This window comes from Sinocyclocheilus rhinocerous, unplaced genomic scaffold (genome assembly GCF_001515625.1).
Source record: "Sinocyclocheilus rhinocerous isolate Xijiao unplaced genomic scaffold, SAMN03320098_v1.1 scaffold1045, whole genome shotgun sequence".
Classification (NCBI taxonomy): domain Eukaryota; kingdom Metazoa; phylum Chordata; class Actinopteri; order Cypriniformes; family Cyprinidae; genus Sinocyclocheilus; species Sinocyclocheilus rhinocerous.
This window is the reverse complement of record NW_015645361.1, coordinates 474006-497667: the sequence shown is the minus strand read 5'-3', so window position 1 is coordinate 497667 and position 23662 is coordinate 474006. Positions and strand designations below refer to the sequence as shown.

General features: G+C 37.4%; 1 protein-coding gene across 1 annotated transcript in view; it reads right to left on the bottom strand.

The window, feature by feature from the left end:
- LOC107705977 (myomegalin-like) overlaps positions 1-18068 on the bottom strand; it is a 53193-nt gene extending 35125 nt beyond the window's left edge. Inside the window, exons 1-18 of the mRNA XM_016509520.1 lie at positions 17865-18068; positions 11481-11539; positions 9976-10040; positions 7478-7588; positions 7313-7389; positions 6625-6739; positions 6352-6533; positions 6123-6264; positions 5726-5779; positions 3361-3495; positions 2855-2974; positions 2395-2487; positions 2028-2250; positions 1700-1887; positions 1516-1626; positions 1156-1293; positions 848-1027; positions 572-766 (exon numbers count right to left, since the gene is read on the bottom strand). Of these exons, the coding sequence (XP_016365006.1) occupies positions 572-766; positions 848-1027; positions 1156-1293; positions 1516-1626; positions 1700-1887; positions 2028-2250; positions 2395-2487; positions 2855-2974; positions 3361-3495; positions 5726-5779; positions 6123-6264; positions 6352-6533; positions 6625-6739; positions 7313-7389; positions 7478-7588; positions 9976-10040; positions 11481-11539; positions 17865-17917 (2241 nt within the window). The 5' untranslated portion in view covers positions 17918-18068. The remainder of the gene's footprint in view (positions 1-571; positions 767-847; positions 1028-1155; positions 1294-1515; positions 1627-1699; positions 1888-2027; positions 2251-2394; positions 2488-2854; positions 2975-3360; positions 3496-5725; positions 5780-6122; positions 6265-6351; positions 6534-6624; positions 6740-7312; positions 7390-7477; positions 7589-9975; positions 10041-11480; positions 11540-17864) is intronic.
- Between the last annotated feature and the right edge of the window lie 5594 nt (positions 18069-23662).

Genomic DNA, 23662 nt, shown 5'->3' with positions numbered 1-23662 from the left:
ATACTAGATACATTTGAAAGTTCTGTTATTATGCTACTCTGTGCGGTCGTCACCGGTCTAATAAAAGCACAACATATTAAAGCGTCTTTGGTGTTTCCATGTTTTCTACAAAACAAAACCGGAAATCGAGGAGTTATGACGTCATTGGCCGGTGACACAATGACACTATGGACACGGTCCATGTCACTAGTTAAAATTGCTTATTTCTCTGGATTTAAACATTCTTCGAAACATTTGGGATAATGTAAGTACACAAGTCAGCAAAATATATAACACTGTTCTAGTGGTTTTTGGATATTTTAATAAAAATATCTTACATATTGTGCCTTTAAAAGGATAGTTCACCCAAAAATGAAAACTACCCCATGATTTACTCAAGCCATCCTAGATGTATGTCTTATTTCTATCAGACGAATACAATCTGAGCTTTCAATCATGGGGTAATTTTCATTTTTGGGTGAACTATCCCTTTTAATTAAATATGAAATTAATAAAAAATTAATATAAAAATTTAATTTACAAAACTATAATAGTATCTCAATGATAGTAAAATAATACTGGTATTCAGTACCCTCAGAAGCTGGTCTTTGCTGCTGATGGTGGCCAGCAGGTTTTCTACAGCGGTTTGGTTCTCGGTCACTAGCCTCTCTCTGTCCTTCACCGCCTCTGACAGCATCGCCTCCGTGACCTTTAACCTCTGACTCATCTGCTCTGCGAGGTCACGACCCTGAGACTCTGATTGGCTCAGAACCCTATTGGCCATCTCCTGCAAAGCGAGGAAAAAACACTTTCACATCAACCAAATTCTGACTCGCGCCTGCACCAAAAACTACAGTGTGTATTGTACCTCCATGTCTCTCGTTTTGTTGTCTAGTGCTTGCTGTAAGTGCTGTATAATGGCATCTTTCTCTCTCAGAGCCCTCTGAAGGTTCTGCTCAGTCTCATCTTTACATCGCTGAAGATTCTTCAGCGAGTTCAACAGCTGCTGCAACTCGAGATCTCTTTCCTTAATAAGAGCATCAAAACTCTACACACAAAGAGTCAGAGAAACCATCAGTATCTGCTTCTACAGTAGCACATAAGAAACCTTTAATGTGAAGAAATGAAACATTTACCAATGCAAATTCTCTCTTTATCACACAAACACACTCTTACATTAATAGTCTCCTTGTTGTGTGAGAGCAGGTTGTTGAGACGCTCCACATCTCTTTCTTTCTCTCTCAAGCTCAGCTGCAGCAAATGGATCTCATTTTCTTTCTCCTCCATGGCTGCAAACTTCTCATCCAAGGCTTGCTGCTCACAGACAATAAAGCCCACAAAAAACTCAAGTGATCAATATTTATGATATCTGGACTGACAACTGTGCTTAGCATTCTGCTGACACAAACAGAGAAACACAAATCACTGACATACGACCATCTACCTGGATTCATCATCTGAAGCAGGTTGTTTCTGGTACTGTACCTTTAAGATCTCTGCATAAATATAGAATAAAATAAAGGAAGAGCCACAAACCTCAAGTGCTTTCTCTTTCTCCTTCAGTCTTGCTCTCAGTTTAGCCAGCATGGGATCACCTTCCTCTTGGGTTTTGTTCTTGTCCAGATCTTTAACCATGTTCATATAGTCCTGAAAAAACAGGAATGAGTAAGCTAGCACAAGGTGTTGTGTGTAAGCTGTGTGTGTGTGTGTGTGTGTGTACCTGCAGCTGCTGGTCTTTATGATTCAGACTAGCTGTGAGTCGTTCTATGGCGTTCTGTAGTTTCTGTTCAGCAGCACGGTTTTGTTCTTGCTGTTCTAGACGCTGCTGTTCTAGAGCGTTCTCTCTGTCAGCCAGAGCACCATTTAGTTTCTTCAAATTATTATTATTAAGTTCAACATTTGGTTCATCTGAGTATTTTAATTTATGAACCATGCAATTTTCCTTTCTAATGAAATAAATATTTTAAATACTGCTGCTTATACTGCTTTATTTCGGCTTTTTGTAAGAAATAACTACTTTTTTGTTTCTGCATGTGTGTCAGTGCTACTCACGTTAATGGTCTTGTCTCCCTTCTTCTTCTGTTGCTGTAGCTGCTCCAGCTCTTGTTCTAGTTCTAGTTTGGCCTGCTGAAGAAGGCACAGTTCTGAATCTCTGCTGCCAAGCACACGCTGCAGCCTCTGGGCTTCCAGCAGAGAAGTGCGAGCCTCTGCCTGGAGCCGTGACAATTCAGCCTGCTGCTCCAGGAAAAGAGACTGCTGGTCTTCAGCCCCCTGGAAAACACAGAAGAAATATAATGCACACATTACACAAATCCTTCACCCACCTCCTATATGAGTGATGAGGAGCAACTAAGTAGCTCCAGCTGTCAATCAGCTGTTCAAAGTCACCACTGAAAAGTGCACAATCCCACATACCTGATATTTCTGCAGTTTGGCTTTATGAAGGGCCTCTCGAGCATTAGCCAAAGCCTGATCCTTCTCCTCAAGATCACCAGATAGATCCTCAATCTGAAGAGAAAGAAATAAAGAAAGAGACATAATAGTAAAATCACATTATATGGTAGTTTGTCATCACAATAATTTACTGCTCTGAATAAAATCTAGTTTTAAAGTAAAAAATATTACACTACGAAATAAATAAATACCACATTCACAAAAAAAAAAGATATCTTAAATTTAAAGCCAACTGTAAAGTATTTGCTTTAGACATAAAAAAAATCTCAAATAATAAAAGCTTTCCAAATCTGCATTATAACATTTAAAAAAAAATAATTTTTATTTGTTTTCCTCTGTATTCCCCGCTTGATTTAATTCTTATAATAAAAGAAATAGTAAATAAATAAATAATCAGTTTTAATGTTTGACTGGGTCACACCTCTTTCTCCTTCTCTTTGAGAACCAGACTGAGGCCCTGGATGGTTTTGTCTCGTTTCAGAGAGTTCTTCTTCTCTGCAGCCAGTTCGATCTCCCTCTCTTCCTGCTCATCAGAAAGAGCCTAAACACAAAGAGGACTTTAATACACAACCTTTGCTGTTAATTTAATGACAATGTTTAGTTTAGAGATTATCTGTGCATAGAATCCATTTCTAAAAAGTGTCATTTTGCATTTCATTATCACTGAGATACTATTACAGTAATTATAGCTTTTATCAATATTTTAAATGAGGTTTTCTTTCAGTATTTTCTGTTTTCATTTTAATTTTGGTTAAAGTTTTCATAATTTTGTTCAGTTTTTTTTTTGTCTATATAGTTTTTATTCATAGATTTATAAAATAAGTTTAAGGTTTTTTTATATTTTATTTCAGTTAAAGTATATTATTTCAAGTAACTAAATAATTTTTCACTGTTTTAGTTTTAGTTAACTACAAAAACAGTATGTACCTTCATTTCTCTCTCTGTTTCTTCTAGTGTGTGTTTGAGCGTCTGGTTGCTGCTCTTGGCCGCATTCAGTTCTTCAGTCAGCTGTCTGGTTTTCTGCTCCAATCTGTTCCGTTCATTCTGTCTTTCAACAAACACCTGCAACAAACAAAAACATGTATTTAATTTGCCGCTAAAAAAAAACTGTTGCATTGCCCTAATGTCCTAAGTATAATTTGAGAAAGCGGAGGGTCATCAAAATCTGTGTATAAGTGGTGTACCTCCTGTTTAAGAGGTGTGTATTCATCATTAAAATCCTCGTCCAGCTCTCTCAGACTTCTCTCTAGCTTTGATTTCCAAGACACACCACTGTGGGCGCTTCCATGTGTATAATGTGGATTTTTTAGTACTGGAATCTTGCCACTGTTAGATCGTGGGACAGGCCGCACTCCTTGCACGCTCTTCAATAGCTGTAATATATCAAACACCAGCGAGGTCGTTTCTACGGTTGCAGGGGTGGAGCCTCTCAGTGGGCGTGTCTGTCTGAGGGGTGAGGCACTGATGAGGGCGTGGTCAAACTGCTCCAGGGCCACTGATTGGAGGGAAGTTGACCGTGAAATTAAAGCGCTCTTCTTATTTACGACGTCCAAGTAGTCTCGACTAAGAGAGCGAGGTCGGGTTACCGGCACACCAGCGGTTTTTGAACTTTGTCGTGAAGAAGGATTCAATTTTGAACGTTGTGAACGATCTGTTCCTGTTTTACCAAGCGGCTCGAGGCTCACACACCTCCTCAATCGACCATTAAAATTCTCTTGTTGGCAGTCACCACCTGAAATCACAGAAACAACCCCATGACTTCCTAGGGTTTCCTGGACACTGGCAATCCGTGTTTGGTGCGGCTTTGGTTGAACCGGTTGAGGTCGCCGAATGCATTGCAGCTGCTTTGGAGTATTTAAGCTTGCTCCAATCTGAACTTCCTGTTTAAGAGGTACGTTTCCACCTAGTCTGGTCGGGTTATGTTGTCTGTATTTGTTTGTGATTTGAGCTTTCAGTCCATCTCTCTCATTCTGCAGTCTCTGCAGCTGAGCAGCGTGTGTTTCCTGCAGCTGTCCAATGGCGACATCGCATTGCACGACGCGCTCGAGTAAAAACACGCATTTCCCACAGAGAAACTCGCTGCAGCCATCTCGTTGCAATTCCACGCCCAACACGTGTGAAAGGATGATCGCCAACCTCAGACGGCCACATGCGCTGAACAACCAGCGACATTGACCGCCCTGCACGCACACGCCACATACACGGCATGGGTCACGCATGTTCATCAGACCAACACTACAATCCTGCTATCCATCTGCCTTGGTGTCTTTCAGTGCGTCTTGCTCTGCACTGAATCTGAACTGACTACACTCTGCCCACACGTAGATTTAAACCCTTTAATCCACAAACACACACAGGAAATCCTTTGGGTGATGTGCGCAACATCTGCTAACACACCCACACACAGTAATCCACTCAGCTCAGTGGGCGTCCAATGAGAAGAGTTGTATTTGGGCCACTGATGCTCCTGCTGTGCCTTGAGGATGTTACAGGTCACATGCTTGCATGAAACATATGCAAGAAACAATACATTTCTGATGATCCGAACAAACCCTTAACACAAAGTATTAATCATTGATGCATAACTCAATCGGACTTACAATGTTCACCTGAAAATCTCGCAGATTAGTACTGAAGGATGGACCTGAGCCATATCTACAGACCAGAATATTAGAGATTTTAGAGTGGACTCTTTTAGCATTGGCCAGAACACATAACAACCACCTAGCAATGACTAGGATTGGATAAAAAACACTTATAAACTACTGCCAAGCGAACACCCAGAACATCCCAGCATCCAAAGTTTCAAAAGTTGAACACAAACAATTGCACACACCTGTCCAAACTGAGCACAGGACCCTGAGATATTTGTTTTTAATGTTTGATTTCCATTTGCAACAGTCACAGACTGCTGTCAACCTGCTAATCCAGTTTAGCACATTGCCCTTCGACTGGGTTCTCACACTCTTTGAGCTTTACTGTCATTTTTAATTACAAGATTTGTCCTAATAATTTATAGGAATTACTTTGGGTAATTCAGGGACCAAGCTTTAAAATGAACAGATTTACACTATTATGCTTTTAAATGCACAAAGAAACCCCTGAAATCTGAATCAGCTTTCAAGCCCCTTTCTGCCTTTACAACCATTTTTGTCATGTATGAACTAGCCACCCAATGAATCACACAGGCCAATATCATCATGCCGGCTTGCTTAAAAGTACATTTTACTCTATACAAGTACTCACAAAGTGGAATATTCTGGTGACACAATGTGAACAGCTGTCTGCTTACCTCTTTGTCTTTTTCTGCATTTTCTCTCCCACGGTCTAGTTCTTCCCTAAGAGCCTGTAAAAATAAACAAATTACTCCGTGTTTGCGCATGTGTGTAACAGATAGCACAAAACTTGATGTATGAAAGCTGTTGTGCTTTACAAAACTGACGCCAAATTTACACTGCAAAGGCGACACAGAAGCGCTTATGAACCGGCAATTAGGCATATTTACACAGACTGTGTAATGAGATGACAAAGGCATTTACACAGCAATTTCAAGTGTATACTTTTATACTAGAGCCTGAGGTGAGCCAGAGCAGGTATAACTTAGTCTGGCTTTTATGCAGCATTAGGAATTTTGAGCAGGCACAAAACAGCCATAACTCAGCTATGTAAAGACGCCTTAAGAGACTAACCTGAAGCTGACTGTCTTTTTGGCCAATAAGGGAGCTCAGCTGTGCCATCTGCTCTGCCACTGGCTGGTTCAGGTCATTCCTCCGAAGCTCTCCAATCATGGCATCTTGATTCTTGAGTGACACCTGCAGCTGCTCAATAACACTGTGGAAATCAAATCAGGGATATGTTAATAGTTACACTTTGTTAATGTAAATTGATGTTTCAGTATTTTAATTTCTTTTAATTCACCTCTCCTTTTCCTGAAGGGCCTGCTGGAGCTCTCTAACCCGTTCAGGGGTGGAGCCTGAATCAGCTGAGGGTCCTGATTGGTTGGCGGCTTGCATCTCTTTCTCCAGTCCAAGATTCTTCAGCTTCTCCTGTTCAGCTATGGTGGCCATGCTTTCCAGTTCCTCTTGGGCAGCTTGCAGAGACTTAAGAGAAAGAGAAAGCAATGACTAAAGATTCTCTTGAAGAAAACACATTCTCAAACATCTGTTATAAACATTGTGGGGTTTGTTTTACCTCCTCGAGTTCTTGAATCCGAGCGCTGAAAGCTTCTCTGAGTGAGTCCATTTCTCTCTGCATCTTCTCTCTGCCATCATCAACACCTCGACTGGCTAAACTCTCTAATGCTTTCCTACACGCACAAACACACACTATTTTGATCTGTTTCTTACAGCCAACGCCTTCTACATGTGTTCAATTGTTCAAAAACATGACATTTGTAGCTTATTCATTTTTCAAAATGTTTGAAAATTTGGGTCTGTTTGCAGTTTTACAGGTTTTCATCCCTTTGCACATTACTGTCAACAAAACCATTATTTTTAGTATTATAAGCCATATCAGTAAAATAGACACAAATTAATAAAAAAAATATTGATTTTTTTTTTTTAACTGACAGTTTATTTTTCTGTCCCACATAGAGCAAAATTCCCTAGGTAATGAATCCACAGCCAATCAGAACAATTTAATGTTTAATGGCTATGTGGAATTTAATTATGGACCAATCCAATTTGACTATGGGCGGAGCTACACTATAAAACTGTCAAACAGAAACAAAAAACAGAAATCAAGAGATAAAATGTAGCACTTGTTTCGACAAACAAGCATCAAGATGAACAAGGAAGAAACAGGATTTATTGCTTGATGCTCTGTCACATCGGACCAATAATTAGTAAAAATAGGAAGTAAACAAGTGGGCAGGACTTACGATGCGGACACAAGCAGTTCTTGTTTTTCAGCCAGATCTCGTTTCATTGACTCCACCTCCACCTTCAGCTCAATGTTCTACACACACAGACAAACAAGACAAGTTACGAACAACAAAAAAAAATATTTGTGTACTAGTGTGTTTGTAACAGTGGGTGTCTGGTACCGTTTTGTAAATGTCCTCCGTGGAGTCGTCACATTTCTGCTGCACACGTTCTTCCAGAAAATAGATCCTGAGCTTCAGGTTGAAGTTTTCCTTCTTCAGAGCTGTGATTTGCTGAAGGGGAACCAGAGAAATTATTCCCAAAATACTCTCCATTAACACACAGACAATTGACCCTGTGCAGGGAGTTTGATTGACAGGCGATCTGACCAATCATAACGCCAAATCTGTCATTTTTGTCCAACAAACAAACCAGACCAGAGAGTAGATTAATGTTGTTGGACTTGAACTTGAAAAATGGTGTGTATTGACGTCTTTCCGCGGTTGAAAGAAGATACCTTCTTATGTTCATTCATGTTTATTTCATGCTATAACTAGTAAAGAGGAAGAGATGATTGGTTCACGTGCAGCTTGAACTGAGGCACTACAGCGATCTGTCATGACACATTAAAGAACCACAAAATGGTATTTATTGTTTGTATTTCTTAAAAAAATGACAAAATATGAAAGCAGAAACTTTGTTTCATACCAGAAGTAACCTGCTCTGTCTTGTCAGTGCATTTTCAGTTTCCTCTTTGCTCTGCGATGTATTTTTCACTGTGTCAGAACATGATTGTCGGATATAGCAACAGTAACGAAGGTCAATTATAAACAAGGAGAAAATATACCTGAATTTTCTATTTAAGCAATATGTGTGGAATATTTTAAGGAACAAATCAAAACTTATACCGTTATTTACAGAAAATTGAAGTTTTCCTGTGACATTCATGAAAGTTCAGATTCATGAACTAGTGATTCTTTCAGGTTAAATGTTTTAAATGATCCAGTTCACAAAACCAGACTGAATGATTCATTCACAGACAGGAAAAACATTTCTTCATTTTGGTTGAACTGTCCTTGTTTCTGAATATTCAGTTCTTCCTCATTACAATATTCAGACTCATTCATGAATAAACATGAGCAAAGCTGTTCTCCAAATTACTGAAAGAGAGATGGGGAGGGAGGAGACGAGAGCTAAAAGAGAAACAGAGCGACTATAACAGGCTGTGTGGGTCAGTAATGAGGGTTGGCATGAGTGTGTGTGTGTGTGTGTGTGTGAGAGAGAGCGAGAGAGAGGCTGGCAGGGCAGTGAACTGTGCGTCATTGTACTCCAAGCGTTTTTCACTTCAACATCTGGGGCAGAAAGAGGGGGAAGGGAAAGAAAGATATAGAAATGGAACGAAAGAGTCTGGAATAACCACAAATACCACAGTGGTGGGCAGTTGCACCTTCCTTTGAAAGATCTCTGTGTTTCTACAGCACACAAACAGATTTTCTCTCATTCAGACACACACAGCCGCAGGAATGCACAGATCTTTATCTTAGTACAAAGAAATAAACACTTTTCCTTAAATGGACAGGCAGATATTCCATACCAGAATATCATCATTGCCACAGAAACCAAATTAGTTGCATACGACCTGTTATAAATGAAGTTTAAAAAATTAGCTGAAAATGTACTCAAACTCAGATGAGTTTGTTTCTTCATCGAAACAGATTTAAAGAAATGTAGCATTAAATCACTTGCTCAGCAATGGATCCTCTGCAAATAGCTGATAAAAACATCACAATAATCCACAATTAATCCACACCACTCCAGTCCATCAATTAATGTCTTGTGAAGCGATAAGATGCGTGTTTGTGAGAAACAAATCCATCATTAAGATGTTTTAACTTCAAACTGTTGCTTCCAGCTAAAATACAAGTCCTCTATCTATAATATTGCTTTCTCCAGAGAAAAAGACGCCTCATCTGAATCAGGAGAGAAATAAGCACCATTTACAATCTAAAATAATTCTAATTCTGTTTGTGGATTTTGATGTGAGAGGACAACAGGGTTATTATGGAGTATGGAGTATGGATTCTGGTATTTTGTCCAGAAGCGACAGCTTAATGATGAATTTGTTTCTTACAAACATGCAGCTTTTCACTTCACAAGACATTAACTGATAGACTGATGTTTTTATCAGCTGTATGGACTCTCATTCTGACGGCACCCATTCACTGCAGAGGATCCATTGTCGAGCAAGTAATGGAATGCTACATTTCTCCAAATCTGTTCCCATGAAAAAACAAACTCATTTACATCTTGGATGGCCTGAGGGTGAGTAGCTCATAATCAAATTCATTTTAAGGGTTAAAAAAAAAAAAAAACTGTTCAAACGTTATTTAGAAATTTTCAGATTTTGATGTCAAAACATAACATAAACAGACTTGCAGAAAGAAAGTTAATCAAGATGTTTACATGCAAAGTGAAATCAAGGAAATGCACAAATCTGTGTTGCTTTGATTTTGCTTAAACTGCACAGTCTGCTATGAGAAAAAAAACTGCTGCTTATTAAAAAAAATTCAAACATTCGCCTAAAAAGGCTGTCTAGGTAAAACATTCACCAGGTCTCTCTCTCTCTCTCTCTCTTTATAAGAAAAAACAAAAGCAAACATTCTGATATTATTGTACTTACATTCTCGTAATCTTTCATAGTCAGAGCTTTGGCTGGAGACATCCTCTGCCCTGGAAACAGAGGCGCTGCAGACGACAAGACAACAGACGAACAAATGAACAACAAACAGGCTTCTGTTCACTCCAAAAATGATCACTGTGTCACTTATTTCTATTTGACCCTTTGAGGCTTTGATGAAAATCTGATTAAGACCATGTGGTTTGATACGCAAGGACAGACTTCAGAGAGAAAAACAACAAGTGTGTCAGACTGTGTGTCTTCACAAGTGGTCGGCCGATATATCTGCCGATATTTGGCATTTTTTAAATATCGGCATCGGCCGATAAGTTTTTCTGTTTGGCCGATGCGTTCGAGACGTGACTTATATTTTGACGGCGCTGAGAACGGCAGCGCCTGAGCACACAGTGCTCACATTGTCCCTCTTGTTCACTGTTGTCGTTGACAGTTCTGTCTGAATACGGATAGAAGTCTGTCTAATAATCAGATAGAACGGTTAAACAAAGGAATTAAAATGTATACAAAAAGTCTTATAACGATTGCTTTTATATTATTAGTAATAGAAAGGCAAACATTACAATACTTTCTTGTTTGTCGTCAGCATTCAGCAAATACGCATTTATATCATTTAAACAAATCTTTGAATGTCTAATAAACATCTAATTTCAAAAACCTTGCAAACTTAGTTGGATCCAGTTGTGAGATCTTGTGAAGTGTGCATGTGTATCCTGCATGATCGCATTCTCTGCGTGACGGTTGATCCGTGCGAATTGAATGTGGACAGGAGGAGAGTTCAGCTTCATTGGAAACGCGCGATCGACAAACTTTAAACTCGTGATTTTAAATTATGCTGCGCTTTATGCATTTGCCCACTGTCATTTTCACTCTAAAGTATAAGTATGTTTATTTAACACATTTATTTTTTAATCAATTTTCAAATTATTTCAAATTTCTTAAATAATAATTAAAACAAATAAAATTATATCAGCCAACCTGCTTTCCAAGATATCGGCATCGGCTGTCAAAAAAACAATATCGGTCGACCACTAGTCTTCACTACAGAGTTAAAGGTAAAAGGCTGGAGGGAACAACAATATTTAACTTTTCATCTTGTTCCTTTGCACAAACAGTCTCTATAATTCAACAGAGGCTATAGTCCTAAATGTGCTTAAGTAAACAGATCTACATCCTTAAAAGAATCTGCAAAATAGTTAAAAAGCACAAATTGCTCATTTGTGCTTTCTGTGAATGTGTATTGTGTGTAATAGATTGTATATAAATGTATATACAAGTTTATGACAGAGTTTCACTTTAAACATGCATATATTATTTTTCTGTGTCAATACATATTGAGAGAATTCATTTGAACCGATTTTGTCATGCATCGTGACATACTGAATTGTGACATCGAGATGTGTATATAATGCATCGTGAGGTAGTTAGTGATTCTCAGTTCTAGTCATGCGGTGCTCAATGGATTACATTACAAGACATGAGATTGTTTGTACCTGTCATGTCGTCCATGCTGAAGTTGCCACTGTTCAGAGACTCTGGCAGCCTGGAAATACTGCAACATAAACACACACACAACACAAAGAGCCAAACAGAAGTTTAAACATATATTAAAAAAAAGCAAAACAGCAAGAAAAATAAACTGCAACTGCAACAAAGCCCAAAAGAGTCAGCATTCATCCATGAAGCAGGTGCAAATATCCAGCGGTTACATTTAACACTACAGCGTCTTTTCTACTTAACAATCCAGCTCATGGAAACACACAAAAACATTGAGAGGATGGACAATGCATACGACTGTGGACGCTTTTCATAACCCAACCTCAAGGCAGGAGCATGTGTGTGTGTGCTTTCATAACTGTTTTAAAGAACAGCACTAGCTACAAGTGAGAACATGATGTAAGTAGGGCTGGGCAATATGGCCAAAAAAATTATCACGATAATTTTTTTCATATCAGTCGATATCGATAATTATCACGATAAATGTCAAATCTTTATTTCTTTCAAGTTTAAAGCCAGATTTTTGCTCCAAAGTGAAAGTTGTAGAAAGCAGACCATTCATTTTCCTTGACAAAATAAATATCTAAATAGAATTTTTTTTTCTCTTAATTTCTGCATGTTCTAATGCGTGATATTGTTTCAAATCAAGAAACAGGTTTGGGTTGCCTGATAATATTATTAATAATATATATAATTATAAAAATAAATGTTATTAATAATAGTAATAATCACTTTTTGTCTCTTAGAAATGCACATTTGATAGTCGCTTAAGTTAGGATGCAGAGGTAAATTTTTGTTCATTATCAAAATCAGTAACATCTGTAAAAATTGTAGCAACCTCAGTTATATATGGTTAAATTTATTCTGACCAAGTTTTTATTTATTTATTTTTTTAATTAAGCATTGGTCTCCCATAATAGCCTACATTTAAATCATGATAAACACAGTTAAAACCACACATATAGCACCTCAATACCATGGTAAAAATATAACTATCTGATTTTAGGTAGCCTATTTGTATGAAAAACAGTCTAAAAACATTCAGTATAAATGCACACATGCTATACTACAATTATATACCATTACTACTTTAATAAAATTCAGTGTGAATATCCCAATTTTCTTCCACAATACCATGGTGCAGTGAGTGTAACTACAGTAAATCCATGGTAAATGATGGCGATTTGTAGATTGAAAAGCCTTCTGACTGTCTCGTTGCACACAGTGTTTCTCCCTGTTTGGCTGCTTCACACTGGATCTCACAGCGCTGCTTAATGCTTGCGTGATCGAGTAAACGCATCTGCTCTAGTGAGCTCGCGCCACGCGGCAGTTTGAACTTTGATCCGAGCGGATAAACGGTCCGTGTGGCACGATTCAAATGAGTCGCACTGTTTCGTTCCGCTTTTGGCACATAAACATTATATCGAACATTTATCGAACTCTTCATATCATTTTATCGAGGAAAATTATATCGCGATAAATACTGTTAGAAACTAATGTGAATGTACAGATTACAGCATGTTTATGTTGTATTTGTGTATATTTGCTGCAACTCTTGGCTTAACAAGTTCAATCCCCTTTGCTCCTCTGACAGTCACCCAGACTTACTGCGAATCCGCTGGGACACTCGGCACATTGGACTGGACTTACATAAGACTGAGCAGCTGTCAAACAGAACAGGTCAAAGAATCTGATGCATCTTATTTCAGACCAATTTATAGGCCTATATTTGAAATTAGTATTTTGCTTTTGCTGATAGGCCTGTCGCGATAATTAAATAACCGTCTAATCGCGATTATTTGATCTAACCGCGGTTGTTTCAGACAACTGCGATTATTGTGCTTTTTATACGAGACAAGGGGGAGTCATACACCAAAAGAAACAGAAGAGCACCAGTTTGCTTTTCATGCACTGTATAGCCTATACAGGGCTCCAGACTCATTCTTCCCACTGGTCGCTCTTTTGCAACTAACTTTCTCAGCTGGTCGCTCCAGAACATGACTTGGTCGCAATATATTTATTTATTTATTTTTGCGCTACAACATGGGATTATTCAAAAAGTGGTTAACATTCAACCCGTTCTTTATCATCAGTAGTATTATTTGTGATTTGAATTTTGTGAATGGGAGTTTCTCTTTTGCTGTGTTAAGCCGCGGGCTTCGGATGCTTTCACTTTCGAATTCGCGATCTTGTTGTCACTGTTTTGCTTAAATACATCTACACACCTTTCATTTTTTTTAAACTAAAACAAAAGATGGATTCATTGTTATCCTTAATTAAAAAGCACAACAACAATAAATCAAGATACAATGACAAACTAGCTTACAAAACTAACAAAAACGAGTAAGATGAGGCATGGCACACACCCCACATGCTGTATTATATACCGACTAATAAATTACAGAACGTTTAGCAAACACTGAGGAATCAAATAAATAAATAAAAGAGAGCCTCCATAGCGTAATGTGAGGTAAACAGCAAAGATAAGTTTTTCAAAAATGAAAACAAAAAGAAAAGTAAAACTAATGGTGACAGTGCTTGCATGTTTTCCCCCCACAAGAATACCAGCATGTTCACCTTCTCTGGTTTAAGAAGCGATCTTTTACTTGACTTTCGCTCGAAAACCATCCATCGTTTCCTCAATATGCACGTAAATTTTGCTGTGCGGCGTGACCGCACCTTCACGCTCGTGCTGACGCAACGAGTATACTCTCTAAGCGCTGTTTCGTTATGCTTTCAGTTTCGTTTGCCGTTTGATGTTTCTCATATGCAACAGAAATTGCAGTTTACAATTCTCTTGCAATTAATCGTCATAATCGCCAAAGCCCTAAAACAGACAATTAATCGCAATAACCGTGACTATTTTTTAGACAATTAATTGTCAGCCAAATTTCATAATCGTGACAGCCCTATTTGGTGATTTATGTCATTTTATTTGAAAGTATTTCAAATACTTACATTTGAAAGTATAATTTTCACAATCTAACTTGCCAATGAATAATGCATATGATTTCAAATATTTTGAGTAAAATAATATCATGAATAACAGGGCTCGCAAAATCGCTAGCATAAAAATGGTCTAAAGGCTGAAATGCTGTTGTATAAGATTTTTGTTTTTGTGAAAACCTGTATCTGAACTGTAAATCATGTAATTTTATGGCTCAATACTGTATGTTACCACAGACATTGTCCAAACCCACTCATACTGTGTTTATTTTACTTGTGCAGCTCTTAAAATGGGTCATAAATTGCCTTAAAATTTATTTTTTTTAATTCTGTACATACCCTGTAAATTGTGAAATAAAATTCCTTCCTTCATATTTGTTGATATTTGTGTATTGAAAATATTTTTGATTGACATTTAAACTCTTATCTGATTTTCTATATTTAAAAAAAAAAAAGGTCTTTTTTTATTTGGGCTAGTTAAATTAATTTTCGGGCTACCATTGAAGAGTAAGTACCTGCCCGAAGGGCTACCAGGGATTTTTAAATTTTGCGAGCCCTGCAAACCTCAACTTCCTTCATATTTGTTGATATTTGTGTATTGAAAATATTTTTGATTGACATTTAAACTCTTATCTGATTTTCTAATATTAAAAAAAAAAAAGGTCTTTTTTTATTTGGGCTAGTTAAATTAATTTTCGGGCTACCAAAATTTGAAGAGTACCTGCCCGAAGGGCTACCAGGGATTTTGAAATTTTGCGAGCCCTGAATAAAAAAAAAAGAATCAGTTCATTTATTTTAATTCATACATTTGATTTGTTATTACTAAGTTTGATTATATAATTTATATATCATAAAAAATAACCTTGCTTGTTTGTTTTTCAAATACTAGCGTGAAGAACTCAAGTTTTTATTCATATTTTGAATTAGTTTTTATCTTACATTTTCCATTTTCATTGCAATTTTAGTTTTATCAGTTTTCAGTTTTTTATGTCTATACAGTTTGTATTATTTTTTATTTCAATTTAGTTTTAGTTATTCCAGTATATCAAGTGAAAACTAAATGAAAATGAGAAATGTTGCTTTGGCAACTCGCTGAAATAAACTCCTTTTTTTTTTGAGAAACAAAAATGTTTAATCATGGTTAAAATAGACATTTACCAACATAAATATTTTGAGTTTCAATGTTATTTTAAAATCTATATAAGATCATTTTATTTGGATGTTTTCCTTTTATATTTTCCATTTTCATTTTCATTTTAGTCAGTTTTACTTTAGCCAGTTTTAGTAATTTCTACTGTGGTTTTGTCATTAATTTTATGTCTGTATTATTTTGATTCATTTTATTTCAGTTTTAGTTATTTTATTACATCAAGTTAAACTAAATAAAAATGAGAAGTGTTGCCTTGGCAACTAGCCTGGCAAATAGCATTCATGAAACCACATTCATCTGGAGACAATAACAGGTGCAACTTCGCTCAACAACAATGTAAACAGTGTCACCACTATTGTTCATCTGTTTATTTTAATCTACAGTATTTTGAGCATGATGGATGGAGCAAAACGGATACAACGCCTTCAAAACATCACAGCCAAACAACTTCCTCTTCTCATGTTTTCCTGCACCATTAGCATTGTGCTAGCCACAGGAAGACACAAACAAACTATTATATAACTGCCTCATGGGTTCATACAAGTTAGGCTGATGATACACGAGGCAACTTTTTGAGCAATGTTGCTTGGGCACTTTCCCATTGAGAATGGGTAACACATTTCTATCTGGATACTTTAGATCGGTCGTGGGCCCTGTGTCTCACCTGGTTGCCCGTTGATGGCAACATTGCCCAAAGTTGCCCGGCAACATTGCTCAAAAAGTTGCCCCGTGTATCATCAGCCTTAGTCTCAGAAATGTATTTAAATTGGTTAAAAGCTCCTCTCAGATGTCAGAGAATCAAGCAGCTGACTGCTATCAGCTTTCGTCTTGTGTTTCCCCACAGGCTCACCACCTGCTTCATAAAGGTGACACTGCAATGACACGACCATCAGGAGCACAGACGATCTCTAACTTGACAATCAAAGCCAAGAGTCCTTCAACTCCTGCCATTAGAGACCTGCTGAACTTGACAAAGTCTGAGCTCTGAAATAAAGCAGAGATCTACTACACACAACCGCACATCTACAGCACTAACTCTACACACAAGCAGCACAGGTGCAAGAGAGTTATAACCTACCTACTGCATCAGTCCTTCATGTTCACATGGCCACAGAAAGGTAAAATATAGAGATCAATGCGTCAGATAATAAACAGGAGCGCTATTCCGCTATGTGCCGTTTCCAGGAAGGGAGTAATGTGTTTTCTGCTATGAAAGCGCATGATCAACACAACAGCAGCTGGAGACTCTCTCTGTATGTCTGTCATCATTGCTCAACAACACAGCTAAAGCCACTTTGGAAACTGAATGCAATGCGTTAAATGCTTTCTGTGCAATTAATGCATTGCTCTAATAAACTAAATAATTCAACTAAATAATCTTCTAGTCTGGGTGAATTTGATCTAGTCTGGTCTGCATTCATTGCATAAGACTTTATTTACTGCATTCAATTTAATGCATGCACTTTTGCTTAATGCAAATACATCTATTTTAATGCATGCCACATCCAGACAGCTATATTTAATGCATAAAAATATTGTTAATAGAATCATTTAATGATCCCTGTCTGGTCACGGTTTGTGAATGTACAGACCGTCCAAAATATTTTCCCTCTTGAACGCAGTAAACAATGTCAAAAACAGCCTCGTGTGCCCAGATGCTTGAGAGATCGAGTCCCTGCTATATTTAACTAAGGAGGATCATGTATGTTTTGTTTTGAACACGAAGGCTGTGAGATTCAAACTTCACCTCCACACACATGATCAACAACATAATAATACCACTAAAGCTGGATTCAGACTTTGGATTCAATAAAAACAGAACATACCAATGCAAAATATTAAACATTCTATTAGAAGCACATTCATTTATGGAATGAAACTGAATCAAACCAACTAAGTTAATAGACTTTCACAAATTCGTCTCTGCAGCTGTCAAGAACTCACATAACTGTCAGACGGTTGAAAGTGAACAATAGCATCAAATGCATCATTTCTGAGATAATTCATTTCATTATTCATAATTCATATTCCGTCATAAAGGTTAAATTAAGTCATACAAATCTAAAACGATTATCTTATGACTTCGTATGTGCTGTAATTCTAACGTTTGCTCATCTCTATAACATTATCTGTCGATATCAAACATTTTTAAATTCTAATGATGAATAACACATTGGAAACATTTGGTAGGAACTATTTTCGTGCTTATTTTAAATGTTTTATATCCGCTCATGCTAACATGCTAACGTTGCCTGACAGAAATGTAAAAAATAAAGCGCTTCACCTCAGATTGATGTCAAACGGCAGCGTTTGATCCTCGCCGACCACGGAATCCATTATGTATCAAAATAGGAGTTTTGTTTTATCTGTGAACAATATTTCTCTCAAAACATGATGTCCGTTGTGTTATTTTTGAACTGTGAGCGGTAGATTATGAATGTAATTTCAAAGCATACGTTGGAACCGCCATTTTAAAATCCGTGATGTCACTGTGTGAGCAGCACGCGCAAAATTTAAGAAGTTGGGCTGTGATGATGGCTTAGTTTATGAATATTTATTAAATAGTGTTGATGACTCATATGGGGAAACTTATAAATATTAATTAATTTAATTTAATTTAATTAATAATTTAATTTAATACTGATATTGCCTGGCAACCTTCCAATGGTGAGAGTTTATTTTGTGAATATTAAAAAGGTTTCGTGGCGATGAGTGCGCTGCGTTCCTGAGGCGTGCAAGATGATTGGACAGATTAGGTCGATTAGCCCGCCTCTGCTTCACTCCTATTGGCTATCAAGTCAATCGTGAGCGTCAGGCTGTAAGCAAAGCAAGAAAATAGAAGTTTGTATTCCTCCCGAACAGTAACTCATAAATGAAATTTGAAATACTGTCGAATTATACATGGATTGGAATAACTTTTAAATCATCCATTAATAAGACATTGTTTGTTGAATTGAATTGTAAAAACCTACTGACATTTAATTACATTAATTGTAGAATAAATTTATCATAAGTTTATCATTGATCACATTTTAATGCAGATTTAAAAATGATAATGATAAATGAATATAACACATTTATTGTATTTCTAATTCAAGAGCAATAGCAGTATGGATAATAGGAACATTAAAAAAGTCAATGCGTCTGTTTCATTTTGAATATATTTTATTTAACTTTCATGTTTGTACATAACATATCTGTACACACAAATCTCATTTATTGTCTATTTTGTATATTGTGTGTGTCTGTGTGTGTGTGTGTGTGTGTATTTTATATTTAATCTGTATATCTGTATTTATGTTCTACTGTTAAGTGTTATCTGTATGCACCAAGGGTCTGAGAGTAACGCAATTTCAATTCTCTGTGTGTATGTGCTGTACATGTGGAAGAATTGACAATAAAGCAGACTTGACTTGACTTGACTATTTCTTTTTATCTGTGTCTAGTCTGGTCACTGTCATTCTCTTTTGTGCTGTGGAAGCTTCTATCACCAAAACAAATTCCTTGTGTCGTATGTGTAAACCTGGCAGTAAAGATCTTTCTGATTCTGATGTTAGCAGCAACTGTAAACATAAATGTCTTGATTGTAAATAGGCCATCTACTGCCATCTGCTGATAAGAAACACTTAATACAGATTCAGAGGAGCTTTAATGGCAAAGGATGTTTTTCTTCAAGAAAAACGATGGAAATAAGTTTTTTTGAAAACACTTTTGAAAACCACCGACTACGTTCAGTTCGAAACGAAACCATATTTAAATGCATAAATTAACTAATTTTACATTCTGGCATTTACAGTATGGGCTATTTGTCTTCTGCCCTTTTTCACATTCTTGCACATGGGGATTCAAAAGAGTTCAATTTAGGTATGATAGAACTGTTGCAATTCATTTATTTTGACAACTAATAGAATGTTAAACATTAACTGTTTACTTTTTCAGAGTTAATTGATTATATAACATTCAGTGAAGGTTGACTAAACTTTGAACTGTGTAGTTATCTGCATGTCTCATCCATGAGTATGCCATGCTGGAGCTTTTGGGGATGTTGAGAATCAGAACCAATCTGGCTGAGCAATAAAGCTATAGTGAGCCCCTTTATTAAAATACCTGGAGGTGAGGAATCATACAAAAATTGTCATTTTCACTCAGTATTTGATCTAATTCTAATTCTAACTATCTCAATTACAATTAAGTACAAATGAATTGTATTCAGTTGTGTTTTAGGCACTAAAACAGTCCAGTACACATTTATATATTGAAATAATGAAGATTTCTGTGCCCCAGACTTTGTTTCATACCAAAAGTAACCTGCTCTGTCTTGTCTGTCGGCGCGTTGTCAGTGTCCTCTCTGCTCCGCAATGTATTTTTCACTGAGTGAGAGCCATGCCATGGCTTGTTGGGCATAGCAACAGTAACGAAGGGTGGCAGGTCTTTGCTAAGGGTCAATTTGAGAAGCTGCAGTTAATAACAGTCTTTACGTTCAGCAGTTCAGCAACAAATGTCTAAATGGCAAATAGATAAACATAAATTAAATGCTGAATAATTGTACAAAATAATTATTCTTAATTAGATGAGTAAAGTTTGATGACAAACTTTAAAGTTGACTTGAAAAAGCCAGGCTAGAAAGTTCCAAAGAGCATCTAATAATGTTCTTTTTAGCAGCATCATATGACCCCTTTAAAGGAAGCAATAAAATCTGACCTATATAGGCTATGCCTAATCAAGACAAAAATTATTTAAACAATGCTTATTTGATTGATCATAGTGCCGAATGATCCCACCCAGTGTTGCCAGACGTACGATAATTATCGTATTTGTATGATAATTTTGACCTCTGTACGATGTACGATCAATAATGAAAAAAATCCCATAATGTACGATAATTTCGAAATTTCAGAACGTGTTTTTTCCAAAGTCACCCTCATCAAAACAAAGCCATGAAATCGGCTCATTACAGACGCTCTAACTGGGTTGGCGCACACCTCAGGACCCTCAACATCTGGCAACACGCAGGATTGATGACAGCGACTCAGAGGTGGAGTCTGGACCTTCCCACAAGGTACGCCTATGGCTCTATGATTTCTGCGATGCGGGAAACACGGATGGAATTGCGGAATCCAGGTCAATGGAATACGCGGGATGTCAGGAATTTGTCAAAGTTTGGATGAATTAATCAAAGGAAGGTCATTACACTTAAATCGTGATATGGACTAATATCTGTAAATATTAAGCCGCAAAAAGGCTATTTAAAGGGGTCATATGATGCGATTTCAAGTTTTCCTTTCTCTTTGGAGTGTTACAAGCTGATTGTGCATAGATAAGATCCCTGAAGTTGCAAAGACTAAAGTCTCAAATCCAAAGAGATATTCTTTATCAAAGTTAAGACTCTGCCACACCCTCCTAAAACGGCTCGTTCTAACACGCCCCACATATCTACCTCACTATGTGGAAATATTAGCATAATGCCGCCCAAATGTGCACCCAAAGAAAGAAGGCGTGGTTTCAGTAACAGCAGTTAGTGTTGATGCAGCCATGTCAGGGAGACGCTGTGTGTTTCTAGGCGAAAGCAAAAGCACTTTATTTGGCCTTCCGAAAGTAGATGCATTTAGGAATCTTTAAGATTACTTACAACAGAACAGCAATGCATTTTATGGACGACCATTTCGTGAAAAAGATAAATTAAATTAATGTGTTATGCCTTAATTCGATAACCAGAAAAATGAAAATACACAATGCAGAAGAAAAAAAAACATTTCATAAGGCTATAAATAAAAGTAGTTTTTATGCATTCAAATAATTAGACATATTAAAGCACAGAATTTGGTAGCAATAAACAAGGTGAAAAAATAGAAAATTTCATAAGACCCTAAACATGTAATTTTTGTTCAACTTTTTAATAGATTTGATGTTGAATTTTATACGTTTCATTATTTAATTAGACGTGCTTTTGATTAATAAAATGTAATTTAATTAACCATTTAAAAAGGAGTCCAGAAAGATTAAAATGGGGGGAAAAAAACAAGAATCCAAAAAAATTTTAATTTGGAATTTAAAAAAAATGGAATTTGGGAAAAAATAAAACGTATTTCATAGGGCCCTAGCATAGTTATTTATTTATTGTGGTAATTTGAAGGTTGTGTCAAAAATTTGTTGTTCTAGTCTAGTAGATAAATAGCTGTATTCTGTACGTTTTTACTCGTGTACGATAATTTTCTTCCAAATACGATAATTTTGAGCTTCTGGTACGATACTTGGACATTGCCAATCTGGCAACACTGATCCCACCTCTCCCGGAAGGTCCGGGAGTCTCCCGCATTCTTAAACTGCTTCCTAACACCCAATAATATGCAATATCCCTGAAATCGAGCAAGAGAGAGGAGCTCTGTTTCCAAGATATTAAAGTTGGTTTTTGGTGATTCAAACACAAGTTAGCCCAGATGTATTTACTGTTTCAATTTGGTATATAACTGCATTTTGAATGGGTTTCACTCTACTGTACATCACTTGATTCATTTGTGTTGTTAGGAAAAAGAAACAAGCAAACATACACAGGATTACTGCAATTTAATGAAACCATGATCATTAAAAATGGTAACTGTCAACAAAAGGATCGCTGTCCAGGCCATGATGCACTTGTTACATAGAATCAACTGCTGAAATGGTGGTTTAGCCTAGGGGTTTTCAAACCTGTCCTGGAGGACCCCCAGCACTGCACATTTTGTATGTTTCCCTTAAGCCAGGCTCACACTACATGATTGAAAGACTAGCCGAATCACTGTGTTGCTCACACTACGCAACTAGATTTGTTCTCATCTGTCGTCGTCTTGTCTTAGCTGCGCGCATACTACACAACGCTACCGAGGTGCACACACTACAAAACATTCAGTGAAGAGGCGTTCCCGACCATCAGCGAAAATACGTTTTCTCACATAAATTCTTGCGAGAAATTACAGCGATTATAGGCCATTTCTTCAAGCATACTTAATGAGCTTCGGCGACCGCAACGAGCACCGATTTGGTCACGATCGCAGACTGTTGGAAACTGTTGGTTTTGTCGCAGACTGTGGAAATCTGTAAGCGACAGCAAAATCCAGCCAAAAATCCTGTAGTGTGAACCCGGCTTTAGGCTGGCTTCACACTAGAGGATTTTAAGGCCAATTTTAAGCCCGATTTGCATCCCCGAAAGATCGGGGGGGTGGCCCGATTCGCGGCTTGTCGCAAACGACAATTGTGTGGTGTCATTACGATTATTTAACTGCTCCCGATTGAGACGGAGCGTCCCCAAACTCAAATAGTAAATATCTTCTTCTTCTTTTAATTTTATTGGCGGTTGGCAAACCAACTTAAAGGTGCATTTCAAATCGTAAATATCAAACATGTTTACGACTCTTGATCAGGCTGCCTCTGACGTGATACCCATGCTAGCCAATGAGAGCGAGCAAGCGTCACCTACCGGATGTTGCGTGCTTCTATAGCTGAAACTTGGCAGACACAAACATGCCACGAAAGCAGAAAACATCACCCATATTCTTTTTTATACTTTGTTTTTCACTGTGAAACAGAACGCGCGCCAGCTGACAATGTTGATTGTCCTCTTTGTTTTTCTTCTCTAGCCACGTTTGATCTCGCGAGTGTCCGTGAGATCATGTCTCACTGTGAAATCGTTCCTACAATCAAGTGTGTGGTCTCGCGGTCTGGTCGAATCGTCTAGTGTGTGCGTTCAGAGGATTATAAGGCTAAAAATCGGTTGAACTGTCTTCATGTCTGTGGTCCCCCATGGTTTTAAAATCGTTTAAGATTTGAAAATCGTCTAGTGTGTCCCAGGCCTTATCAGACACACCCAATTCAGGTCTTGCAGTCTCTACTAATGAGCTGATGAGTTGAATCAGGTGTGTTAGATGAAGGAGACATACAAAATATGCAGGGCTGGGGGGCCTCCAGGACAGGTTTGAAAAACCCTGGTTTAGCCGACCAGTTTAAGAGCTTTATGAAACATTATGCCAAAAGCTTGACTGACAATATGTTTTAAGAACATTTTGCTAACGTTCTCATTAAGTTATAAAAACATTACTGAATGTTTTG